Source organism: Schistocerca cancellata, chromosome 3, assembly GCF_023864275.1.
Source record: "Schistocerca cancellata isolate TAMUIC-IGC-003103 chromosome 3, iqSchCanc2.1, whole genome shotgun sequence".
NCBI classification, from domain to species: Eukaryota; Metazoa; Arthropoda; class Insecta; order Orthoptera; family Acrididae; genus Schistocerca; species Schistocerca cancellata.
The window spans coordinates 856,107,180-856,120,394 of record NC_064628.1 but is presented as its reverse complement, the minus strand read 5'-3'; the positions used below and the strand labels follow the sequence as shown (position 1 = coordinate 856,120,394).

General features: G+C 44.5%; 1 protein-coding gene across 1 annotated transcript in view; it reads left to right on the top strand.

Annotated features, from left to right (window-relative positions):
* Window positions 1-13,215, top strand: part of LOC126176610 (solute carrier family 22 member 7-like) — a 158,346-nt gene that overhangs the window by 116,343 nt on the left and 28,788 nt on the right. Inside the window, exons 7-9 of the mRNA XM_049923770.1 lie at window positions 6,187-6,401; window positions 8,064-8,153; window positions 9,413-9,600. Of these exons, the coding sequence (XP_049779727.1) occupies window positions 6,187-6,401; window positions 8,064-8,153; window positions 9,413-9,600 (493 nt within the window). The remainder of the gene's footprint in view (window positions 1-6,186; window positions 6,402-8,063; window positions 8,154-9,412; window positions 9,601-13,215) is intronic.

Sequence of the window (13,215 nt, the reverse complement as noted above, 5' to 3'; positions counted from 1 at the left end):
ACATTTTACATTTAAAACCTATAAGAGCATGAATTTCAGTTAATGTAAGTAAGTGCGTCTTCTTGATTAAGTTCGAGCACAATAGCAACAACATTAATATCTGGCTTATCCTTGACGGTCATCAGTTATTCTAGACACGTGTTTAATTAAAATAGAGGAATTCTGATGTGTTCTAAGCGCTTGTTTTGTTGGGCACAGTTGTTTGGTATGTCAGTGTAGGACACCAGTTTAGACATTTTGGTTCTCCACTCAGACACAGTTAACTTACGTGGCTGAAGCCAGACATTCTTCCACACTGTTTGGTTTCTCATGATGCAAATAAGCCGTTGGGTGCGATTGGAGGTATCTTTTGTAAACCCTCGTCGCCCGTTTTGTAAAGCCTCGTCGCTACTGCTGTGGAGGGTGAGTCTGTGGGTTCGTGAAACGGCTTGGGGCGCAGTACACCGCTAAGAGAATTTCTCCCTGCCACTGTAATACAGCTATGCCTCAGGGTCACATAACAGGGTAGGAGAACGAAGGTTCTACAACACTCCAACAAATTAGTAACGAAGTCACACAAATGAGTTAAAAGGGTCACTTATCTTTGTGACTTGTTGAATGATTAAGTCTCGAACACTGCATATAAGATAAGACAAAAAAGGCCCTCAATGACTAAGTGAAAATAATCGTGGGTAAACTTCACAGTACACAGCTAACGCAATTTACAGCAACTGTCTCTTCACTTCTTAAGAGTTTATTCACTATACGACGTTCCGTGTCTAAGCCAGCCCTAGAAGATGATCTGTAACAAAGTCGGCGAGAGCTGCTCTTCTGTCTTCCGAATAGGCTTCTGTCCGTTGTCGTCTGGTCATTGGCGGATTGTACTCGGCCGGCAATTGGCCGAGGCGAAGTCGATGTCTTCATCCTAAGCGCCGCCCGTGGCGCTGGTGGAATTTGTGCAAGTGGCGAATCTCTATGGCGTTGGCACCTGCTCGCTCTTTGCGGCTGTGGTGCTTCTGCCCTGGCTGTGTCTTGTCCGGTCGACACAGCGGTACCAAATTGCGAACTTTTCTACAGCAGTTAACTTACAGATCCATGATCCCCATACGAGGTCAGTCACAGCTATAGTCATAAGACCGCAGCACTTGCCGAGGTAAAATTGTAACTCTCGACAAGCGTACTTGCTCAATTCGATTGCTTTACTGGTCACTCCTTATTATTTCCCAGTGTTGAATGTGACAGCGATTGAACATCATTGCCACGAGTCGTTCGCGTGTATCTCTCATCCAGTCTTTTTCTTTGGATCATGTGAAGCGTGAGTGTTTAACATATAGTTCTTCGTAATGTTACCGTTACTTTCATAAAGCCACATTAGCTGTGTTCTTTGCCACAAATGCGAATTACCTCTTTGAGCTGCCAGTGTTAGAATAAAAGATGTAATACATTCTGATACCGCAATGTATCGCAATATTAACGATTAACGAAAACTTCCACAAATGAACTGGAACACATTTCTTCTGTCACGACCTTTTTCGTACGTTACAATATCATGAGGTCGCCTGCACTGAAACACAACAATAAATTAGGCTAAAAGCTATAGGATCTTAACGAACGAATAAGTTAATCAGTTCACACTTCCAACAGCCTCATAATGAATCGTTACCTAGTTGTGTCCATATCGCGATTCAAGTGATCAAGTTGCCTTACCCAACGTAGAGGCAAAATCTGGGTATGACAGTCATATAAACGTTCGACCGACCACTTGGCGGAAGTAAAGCGAGCTGTATGACTATGCAACACGTCATTCTGTGTGCACTAGACTGTACAGATAAGCCGCTCCACGAAAGAGGTGAACGTGTGAACATAATTATTGGGCTTTGTTCAAAAATGTTCAAATGTGTGTGAAATCCTATGGGACTTAACTGCTAAGGTTATCAGTCCCTAAGCTTACAGACTACTTAACCTAAATTATCCTAAGGATAATTATCCACCCATGCCCGAGCGAGGCTCGAACCTTCGCCGGGACGAGCCGCACAGTCCATGACTCCTGCGCCTAGACCGCTCGGCTAATCACGCGCGGCTGGCTTTGTCGAGTGCGATATATCGATTTCCTCATCTCATTCGTTGCAGGTAAAGAGAAAACCTTAAACACAGAAATCACAATGAAATGTGGTAAACACTACGCAAACATTTAACGCAATTCCAAATATCCACTGACGGAAAAAATTATCACAACACCAAGAAAGTGTTGTGCGACATAAACGAAAGCCAGTAGGCGTATTTCTACATCTGAAAGATGATGTCTATTCAAATTTCGCGCCAGTCACTTCAGAGTGGCCCTAATAGTGTCAACTATGAGAATGAAAATCAGGTTTGTTTTAATTACACGATGTAACGGTCGTGAGCGGTAGCTAGTTATCTTTGAGATTGGACGTAGTGAGTTGTTGTTAGTCAAGAATGCCTTTAAAACGACAAAGACCGCATTGTCAAATCCTCACTGAATTTGAAGCAAGTCGTGTAATATGGCTATGAGAAGCTGGATGTTCCTGCTAGGCATTCAGCCACTGTACATTATTGCTGGCACTTGTACGGTCACACGATGATCTGATTCTGGACGGCCACTTAACACTACCGAGAGAGAAACCATCACGTTCAGCGTATGGCGCTGGCGAATTGTACTGCATCTGCAGCAGCAGTATGAGCAGTAGTTGGCACCACAGTGACACAACGAACCTTACATATCGGTTAATTCAATGACAGTTCCGTGCCAGATGCCCTGTAGCGTGCATTTCACTGGCCCTAAAGCACCGCCATCTGCTACTTCGGCCTTGCCGTGGTGGAAACACCGGTTCCCGTGAGATCACCAAAGTTAAGCGCTGTCGGGCGTGGCCGGCACTTGGATGGATGACCATCCATCCGCCATAGCTCCTCAATTTGCATCACGAGGCTGAGTGCACATTGAGGAGCTACTTGACCGAATAGTAGCGGCTCCGGTCAAAGAAAGCCACCATAACGACTGGGAGAGCGGTGTGCTGACCACATGCCCTTCCTATCCGCATTCGCAACTGAGGATGACACGGCGGTCGGATGGTCCCGGTGGGCCACTTGTGGCCTGAAGACGGAGTGCTATTTGCTATTTCAGTGGTATCAAGCGAGAGCTCCTTGGGGGACAGGGTGAAGGTCTGTTATGTTTTCTGATGAAAGCTTGTTCTGCCTCGGTAGCAGTGATGGCCGTGTGTTGGTCAGAAGGAGGCCAGTTCAGGAACTGCAGCCAACCTGTCTGCGTTCTAGACACACGGGACCTACACCTGAATATATGACCTGGGGAGCGATTTCGTATGACCGCAGGAACAGTACCGAGGTTGCCCCACGCACCCTAACCGAAAATTTTGTGCGTTAGTCTGGTGATTCGACCTGTTGTGCAGTCATTCGTGAACCGGTTTGACATTGATAGTTAGCTGGATGTGCTCCTGAGTTCACTGTGCCAAATTCTGTCCAACTGGTGCATTAGATTGTCAAAATCCCGAACTGGTTAGAGGGCCATGCCCAAATTGCTCGAAACGTTCTCAGCTGTGGGGGAGATCAGGTCACCTTGCTGGCACTTGTCAACCACCAAGAGAAGCAGTAAAAACTCTCGCCTTGTGTGGGTGGGCATTGTTTGGCTGAAGTGGAAGCTCAGGATGGCTTGCCATGAAGGACAACAAAATGGGAGGTACAATATGGTCGACATAACTCTGTGCTATAAGGGTGCCATGGACGACAACCAAAGGGCTCCTCCTATGAAAAGAAATGGCAGTCCAGACCATCACTCCTGTTGTCGGGCCATATGATGGGCGACAATCAGGTTGGTGGTATCCATCTGCTCTCTGGGGTGCCTCCATACACATCTTCGCTGGTCATCTGGGCTCAGTTCGAAGTGAATGTGATCACTGAAGACAGTTCTAGTTCAGTCAATAAGATTCTAGGCCGAAGCCGTGACTGGAGACATCTTATCCACTGCTGGGATACCAACCTGATTGTCACCCCATACAGTCCGACAACCAGGAGTGATGGTCTGGGGCAACGTTTGATTTAGTAGCAGGACCCCTTTCCTTTCAACCCCGGCATCATTACAGCACAGTGGAACGTTGACGAAAGTCTACTCCCTTTTTTGTGGCCCTTGAGAGCAATCCATTCTGGGCTTAGATTCTAGCAAGGTAATGCCCACCTCCACAAGGCGAAAATTTCTGCTGCTTATTTTCGTGCTTGCCAAACAGCTTAGCCAGCAAGGTAGCCCAATGCTGAGGTACTACTGCAATACAGATGCTCAGCCTCTGTAATGCTGTTCAAGTGTAGAGGGAATACCAAGTTGGCTGTGGCATCGGTGGGAATTTGGACTGAGGAGGGAGGCGTCTAGAGTAGCACAAGCAGTTGTGCAAAGCCATTGTGCCACGGTGGCATAGCGGTTGGCGCATATTCTTAGTGAGGAGGAGAACTGGGTTCGAATCTGGGCCTTAGTTCAGATTTTCATTCATCACTTCAGTCTTCAAATATATACATCTTTTATTGTTGTTTGTTTCCAGTCGCGCATCCTGGAAACTGCAAGTGATTGATGACGGGCAAAGTAGATACTCCATTGGGGCATACCCTGTTTAGTCAGGCTCTGGTTATTGACCATACACTCCACTGTCACTATTGCTCGTATTCACCGGTCAAAGCTTGGGTGGTCTGATAGTGGTACCTGTATGTACTTCTAGTGGTGTCACGTTCCAGCGTTCAGAGGGAAGAAGTCCTCTGTTGACCCCTCAGTGGACGTGGTGACGGCTGAATCCTCACAGCAGCAAAGTGCTGAGTTACATGAGCATCCAGATGATTACGCGATTGGCGGGGATTTGGAGCCCATTGGCTCGGCGCTGAGTCTGGCGGGCGCGGACCACTGACGGAACACTCGACTCGGTGCGGACCGATTAGGTAACGCCCAGCTCCTTCCAGGAATAAATACTGGACTCGATCGATCCAAGGACCAGTCTCAGGTAGCACCTGAAGAAGACAGCGAGGCACGCTGTTGAAATATCGTGCGAGAACGACGCGAACATCTGGCTGGATTCCCGAATATCCAAGATGTCACAAAGACATTGTCTTCTAATTTACGAGAAAGTGAGATGACCAATGAAACGCTGTCAGCGTCAAAGCTAGGTGCCTCAGAAAGGATGGTTTCCTCCTTCCCTCCGTTAACTGTCCCAATTGCATCTGCACCTGAGCTACTTCATCTCTCAACTACTGAATCGCACTCTGAGCTTAAACGTCTTGAGCAATATTTGAATGTTTAATAATAAATACTAGTATACCAATTACCCAAAAATAAAATAAAAAGGAAAGAGAAACGTTAGGGAAACGACCACACAGGCCCAAAACAGCTATAAATTCGGAATTTACCTGCATTTCTGTGTCAGATTGCACCAACATGGGTCCAGGTGCTGCCTTCCTGTTGTCATCCATCCTCATCCTCAGCACTGCTTCTGACACCAGTCGTTACGGTCCGAAGGGTGGCTGGCTTATGCACCATCGCTTACAATTTTATTTAGAAGATGGCTGGTTGTGGACAGGGACTCTCTGCTGTAGAATGATGCGATGTACAGCAGAAGAAGGTCCAGCTGCGGTTACAACTTATTTATTGCTGTTCGTTTACAATCAGGGGTCTAGGAAACTGCGAACGACAATGGCAGGCGACGTGATTACCACATCACAGTGTCTCTGGTGCGTCAGCCTCTGGCTGCTGAACATGCACCCTGCTGCCACTGATGCTGTGTTGACAGGAGGTTCTTACTCCATGACTGAAGTATGGACAGCCCAGTGGTGGTAGCTGTGTGTAAGATCTGACTGCAATGTGTTGCAGTGATCCGAACTGAAGAGGTCCTCCATTGACACCTCAGGGGGATGGGAGGGAGATGGGTGGCTGGTCCATCGTGTTGTGCTCCGAAGATGGTGGCAAAGTGTGGAATTGTCCAAGCTTCCGGGAGCCCAGGTGTGGGCAGGGATTCGTGAGCCTACAGCGGTAAATACAGCTGCGTCACAGATGGGCCCAGATGTTTGATAATGACGATCTGATTCAGTCTGGTTTAAATGCTGCTGCTGCTAATTGCTGACTTTGGTGTAGAAGCTGAGTTTGTGTCTGTTCTAAAGTACGACCTTTCTGAGAGGATACAGAAGCGTCCCATATGTTGACAGGTCCCTGTGCTGGATGACGGTATTAGCGCTGGTGCTGAGCGTGGGCATCATCAGCGTGAACCCGCTGGTGGCGGTGTCTGCTCAGGCCGTGGCGCAGGCGGCGTCTGTACTGCTGCAGCACTACTGTGGGATCCACTTCGGGCGCCGGTGGTCCAGCGTCGCGTGTCTGGGGCTGGTCGGCCTCCTGGGTGCACTCTGTGTCGTACTGCTCACAGGTAAACAACACAGCCCGTGAGAGCGCTCACACACCTCTCACACTTGCCTGTTGGCGCCCTCCTCCACCTGCCAAGGACTGGAGATTTCAAACATCTGTACTGCGACTAAAATTACTGTGTCAATCGAGTCAGACCATTTGGCAACAGTCGATCTCCACTGCCCGACAAACGAAGTGAAGCACTCAGAAGTGGAGGAGGAAACACAATGAAAATTCATGGGTTGAGAGGGTATGTGATGTTGTTTCAGCAATTACAGAACCCAGTCAAATTTACAAAGAAGTTGGCCATATATACCCACTTATCGCTATGATGTTGTACCTCTTCCCTCCAGGGTGCATGCAGTGATTTTTTTGGGAAGGGTTTTATAAATCCGTTGTATCCTCTCCTGTGGCTAGCTGGCCCACCAGTGTTGTTACCTTGTCCTTGATATACCGGATATTGCCACCGGAATCGAATTTATGATCGAGCTGCTCCCACACGTGTTACATGTGGGACAGATCTGACGATCTAGCTGGCCACAGGAGCACCTCAGCATCATTCGGAGAGTTCATATAGACATGTGCCACATGTGTAAGAGCATTGTACTGTTGAAAAAAAGCATCATTATACTGTCAGATAAGTGGTAACATATGGGTTTTCAGGGCATGTGCCAGTGCTCCCTCAATCTCTGCCAGTCGTGACCTGAGGTTATACCGAAAGGTTCCCCAGACAATGACGCCAGGAGCAACACTGTTGTGCCTTTCCGAAACATGGAAAGAATGGAACCTCCTCCCAAGTCGCTTCAAACCCGTCGTCGACGGTTATTGAAGGCAGTGCAGTACCACGATTCACTACTGTAAAAAATGCGAGAGTATTCGTCAGCAATACATCTTTCACAATCATGACGCTACTACTAATGCAGCTGGGTGTGTTGTGATGGGATCATAATTCCCTAGACCACCTACTGCTATCCTCTGACGAATGGTGTAGAATGACGCAGAATGTTGCATGGCAATCGCAGTTGCGAAGGGGTTACGATGTACTTGGTGCGGAATATGGTCACCCTCCTTTTCACAGGGCAGATACGGTCGGTCGGCCTGAACTTGAAAGGCGGATGTCCCACAAATCTTGATGCTGCACAATTCGACGAGTTGGTCAAGTGGAGACCCACAGTGAGGTCTCTCATGTGATAACGCAGTCTCATACAAATATGCAGCGTCTCGATGTTATTCACAGTGGTCACTCAACATCTGACGTACTTGAGTCCCCTCATATAGCACAGCACACCTGATAACAACACTAAACGTAAACAATACTAATGCAGAACAATGGCCATTCTACCAATCACAGAAAATTGCAACACTAACCATTTGCATACAGACCAATGGTGAGCATGTGTACAAGGTTGTATTCACATCTAAACATGTGCCCTTATTGCTTCATTTTTTATCAGGCAGTGTATGCTGAGAGGTACTAACTGTCATAAAAATTCCTGATCCAGGATAAAATCGTTTGTATCCACTATAACCATGTCGTTTCGGCCACTTCTGAACAATTTTTGTATTGTCTGTTTCTTGTGATACTTGTGATACATAAAACAGTAACTGTCGATGACATCCCCTAGTGTCATCTCACAAAGACTTGTTTAGCCATTGTTACACTGTTGGTTTGTATGTTTTTCAGGCTACCTGCCATCTCTTGTGAATGATGAGTGCTACAGTGATTTACAACCAACTGAAGCAAAAACGCTACAGTTTTGTTTCAATGGAAGAGGTAACACAACTTTTAAATTGTAAAGCTTGGGCAAGAATCCTACATCCTGCGAAGGGGTAGCTTACATTAGCATTGCCCTACTGGCCAAAGTGGTATTACAGGAAGACATCGGATCTAGTTCGTTATGCCAACTAGTCATAGACTGAGTTCCCCTTAGTCTTGCATAAATCTGTTTGCGTGCTCATGGCATAATGTGACATGCAGAGAGTAACGAAGTGGCGTCAACAAAATTCTTCTTCCGTGTACCGGATACCCTGATAAGGAATTCTAGTTTTCTAGTAGACGCAATATGAGACGCTCCAACAGCACGTTGGAGACGGATGCGAAAAAGGAAGATTGAGAAATGAGAGGAGAAAAGAAAGGGACAGATGCTCTTGGCAGACTGGCAGGGAGTGGCACGCAGAAATCGTGAATTGAGCCAATCGTGACGATATTAACAGATGGACTGGCCCTGCAAGAAGAGTGGAAGGGGACCTGAAATTTTTATACGAGCACAGAAAACGAATTTCGAGATCGAGAATGAGACTTTCTCTCTGCAGCAGAGTGTGCGCTGATATGAAACTTCCTGGCAGATTAAAACTGTGTGCCGGACCGAGACTTGAACTGGGGACCTTTGCGTATGTGACGAGATACTTGCGGATAAATTTCGAAATGTTCCACGATAAGTCGAGGACTGGAGGAGACTTTCATTTGATGCCAAGGGAGACGCCTCGGTACCGTCTTCATAGCATAATTGGCAGACTCTAGACGCTGCATTGAAGGCAGCCACGTCAATCATTCAACTACGTAGCATGGACTGTGCGGCTGGTCCCGGCGGAGTTTCGAGTCCTCCCTCGGGCATGGGTGTGTGTGTTTGACCTTAGGATAATTTAGCTTAAGTAGTGTACAATCTTAGGGACTGATGACCTTAGCAGTTACGTCCCATAAGATTTCACACACATTCAACTACGTTGGTGGGCTTCAGAACATGCAGAAAACATAATTCTGTAACTTTCACCGATTCCGTCGCCTTCAGCATTCAGCAGGCTTATTCACAACGGCAACAGGGCTGATGGTACAGCACCACCCTAATGATTGTGGTAATGCTTAGTTCCTGACAACGTGAAATCCAAAAGACTTTTATCATTTGTACTTTAACAGGACAGTTCATTAGAAGACACTGGAAAAATCATTTCGATTTCCTTTACTCTTGTGTGGTTACAAATATGTTTCTAACAAAACTCTTTCAGCCATACAGCCCATGTGTTTTGACCTTGCAGTTGGTGTTCCGAGTGTCGCCATGGCAGTGGTAATGATGGTCATGCAGTTCTGGTCGTCGGCTGGTTCAGCTGTCATCAACCTTCAGAGCATCGAGTTGCACCCCACGTGTCTGCGACAGATCACCGCCAGCGTAGAGTGCACGGTTGCTGGTGTTTGCATGTCTCTTGTTCCGTACATCGTCTTTCAGGTACTCCGTAACAATGTGCTCAGCTTCTACTGAAAATTATATTGAACCCGTGAAAGCAACTGTGGCCTGTAACTAAATACTAGTTCAAGCGCCAAAAATCTGGTTTAGAGATAATTAGCAAAATGTTTATAGCAGCAATTTAATCTTGCAGCTCTTCCATCGGTCCGTCTTTCCTTACAAAAACAAGAATATGGGAAATTTGGCTCTGCCTCGATGCAAAAAACTTTTATTATTTATTTATTTATTCCTAAACTAGTTTTGACAACAAATATCGCCATCTATAGTGGCATCCTTAATTCTGAAATGTGCAGCAATAGCATAGGTACAAAACGTTGTAAAAGATTACTACATGTCCACTGTTTGTTTCTTAAATATACTTTTATATATGCTATCTCCGCACGTTTTAGAATTAAAGAACCCACTGAAGATGGAAATACTTGTGGCTGAAATTAGTTTTGGAAGGCGGTCCGACAATTAGCATATTGTTGTGGTTATGTATAGCAGTTGTACAAAAGCAATATAAAAGTTGGAGATCACGGTACAACATAAAAACAGTACAGGTTTCTTTTCATATACATGTTGTTATTCTACAGTAAGAACAAAATGATATAAAATTTGAAGATAATAAAATATTCTGTATTCAACGGCTTTAACTTAAATAAGGATGCAAGTGCCCTCATAGCAATTACCACACAGATCAGAATGTTCTCGTGAAACCACTTATTCTCCTTTTTAACAAATGCAATCATTTAGCTAAATCCCTTCTTATTCGTTCCCTTCGCTGCGTAGTTTCTTTCTTTCACTTTGAGCCCTACCTTCATCTCTCTTCCTCCATTTTGGTGGAATTTTCCTTTACATTTTGTAATATTTTGTGCTACTTCTGTAATAATTACTTTAGCGTTGCCCTATTGTTGCAACGCTCAGCAATTCACAACAGTGTACGCTAAGGCATTACCAGAGGCTTGGCACAAGACTCATTATTTGAACGTCGACAGTGTTAGACACGAATGTCGTTTTGTGGCAGCTGTAAGCATTGTTTCCCGCTGTTCTCGTGCTTGTGTCAGAATGTGTGTCATTGGCCTTGGCGATCACAGCGGAATTTCGCCTACAACTCAGATTTTCATTTTTTGGCACTTCACACGTTATTTACTTACATGCCCCAATTTCGAGTACGTGCTGAACCATCCAGTCACTGATGGTGATATTTTGAGTGTTTGCTTCATTACAGTGAATCTCAAGATTTTAAAACAATTCTAATCATGTGTTTATCAACTCCTAATTCTGCTTCTTTCAACTTTAGCACAACTTGATCTTCAGTGACTCAGACGACTCTTTTTATACTTGATGCCGTTTTATCAAAATAAACAGAAATTAAACAACTGTGTGCTTTGCAGTAACTCGTTGCAGTGTCTCACTGGCCCGATGACAAATGTGCTTTATTCTTAATCTGACTCTCTCTCTCTCTCTCACACACACACACACATACACACACACACACACACACACACACACACACACACACACATACACTCACACAAAATACTGCGATAAATTCTCTTTGCGTTATTGAACTGCTAAATATCTGCACTGATACATAACTTTACTGTCAGAGCACTCTCTCAATTCTTTACGTACTGACGCATCTAGCATTTGTACTCAAACACTCACACAGTCACACTATACAGAGGCGCACAAATACTGCGTAGTGAAGTACAATAGTACTAATTTCTTGAGTAAATGTTGGAGTTAGTATTGAATACTAGACAATGTATAAAATCAAGTAAAACTATGAATTCTCTAACGTGACGTTACAAGAGCTCCATCTGTAATGACCCTGCTAAAACTTTACAAACCATCTTGAGGGCAAATAATTGTAATCGCACTAAAACTGTAAGGAAAATAACTTCAAGAAAAGCCACTATTGCCGTGTGCTCAGTTACAAATGTGCTGAGCACTGACAGCGTGAACATATTCCTATAGTTTTTGAAATACAAAAGAGTTTGGATTTAATATGTAATTTCTGATTGTTCAGTACTCTTCTAATACGTTGTAAATCATAAACAGCACTCAAATACTAAATGGTGCATATTATTACGTTCTCGTACACACGCCATGCTGTAGATGTTTTCAGCGTCGAGTCAAAAATGTGATTCGACGCTTTTTCTACCAGAGATAGTCGTAAATGCTGACAGTGGAAGATGATTGCTGTGATTTTCGACTGTCAAGGTGTCGTTAGACTAGGCTGCTGACAATACAGCGCCAGTTCTCGATTCAGCCCTTGTGAACTACGTAAAAAATATTTTTCTGTAACCTACTGCTCTAAAAATCAATTTGATTACATGAAATGCCACAAACACTTTATAGAAAATTGCAGCTGCGATTTAAATGTGATCTATGAGTAAAACAAACATCGTATGTGTGTAAGAGAAGTCAGAGCTCGCAGAGAAAGATTTAAGTGTTCATTTTTCCTGTTCGAGAGTGGAACGGTAAACAAGTAGCTTGAAGGTGATTCGATAAATCCTCTGTCACGCATTTCATTGTGAATTGCAGAGTATTCATGTAGATGTAGATCTAGATGTAGAGAATAACGCGCTGGCATAACAGATTTATATGATCGAGCAATGTGTGCTTTATATTTAAACTTTCACTCAAATGTGCTACGCTTCTACACTACAAAGTTAAACAGATAAAAATTGTTTGTTAATAAAGTAAGTCCGTATAATATTGGCTGATTCAGATAAAGACAACACATGTATATAACAATTTTATCTCACTGAAGCATGAAAGTCCACTTAACTTACTCCGACGACAATCCAGTGTGCCTATCCTCTGCTAGACAGATTCAAGTCGAAGGCCAGTTTCTTACTGGGTTCTACGAAACCACGTCACATCTGCTTTCCATCATTACACGACTGTTGATTCCTGTTGCTTCTCCTCTTTTTCTTTAAATCTTGCTCAGAAAATTACTTTCGCTTCTTCTTCCGTAAATATAACAACTTCCTCCCTTCTTGAGCCGTATGCACTGCTTGCGGATATTTTGTATACTTGATTTTCAACATAGATTTTGACACTACATTTCTTCAAGACGGAATAGCTAGCAAAATTCTTCGTTGCTTCTGATGATTCTCTAAAACTGTAACAATGTAACTTCTTCACATGATTGTATCTCTCTTTCCTTCAGCTCGCCGGTCGGAGTGGCCGTGCGGTTCTAGGCGCTCCAGTCTGGAACTGCGCGACGCTACCGTCCCAGGTTCGAATCCTGCCTCGGGCATAGATGTGTGTGATGTCCTTAGGTTAGTTACGTTTAAGTAGTTCTAAGTTTTAGGGGACTGATGACCTCAGCAGTTAAGTTCCATAGTGCTCAGAGCCATTTGAACCATTTCCCTTCAGCTCAACTTATCGGATTCCGGAACTTGGCTCATAAAACATCTTCTTCCCACAATGTATATACCGATCCTCCCTTAACGTATTTCCGTGACGTAGACCATAGCTTCACTTTCAGGTATCTGCGATTCAATTACACAGATACACAGTTGTTTCCTAGTGGGCGTAATACTTAGTTTACAGTAACCACAAAATTTACGTTGAGTTTATGTAAAGGTGCAACACCAAAGC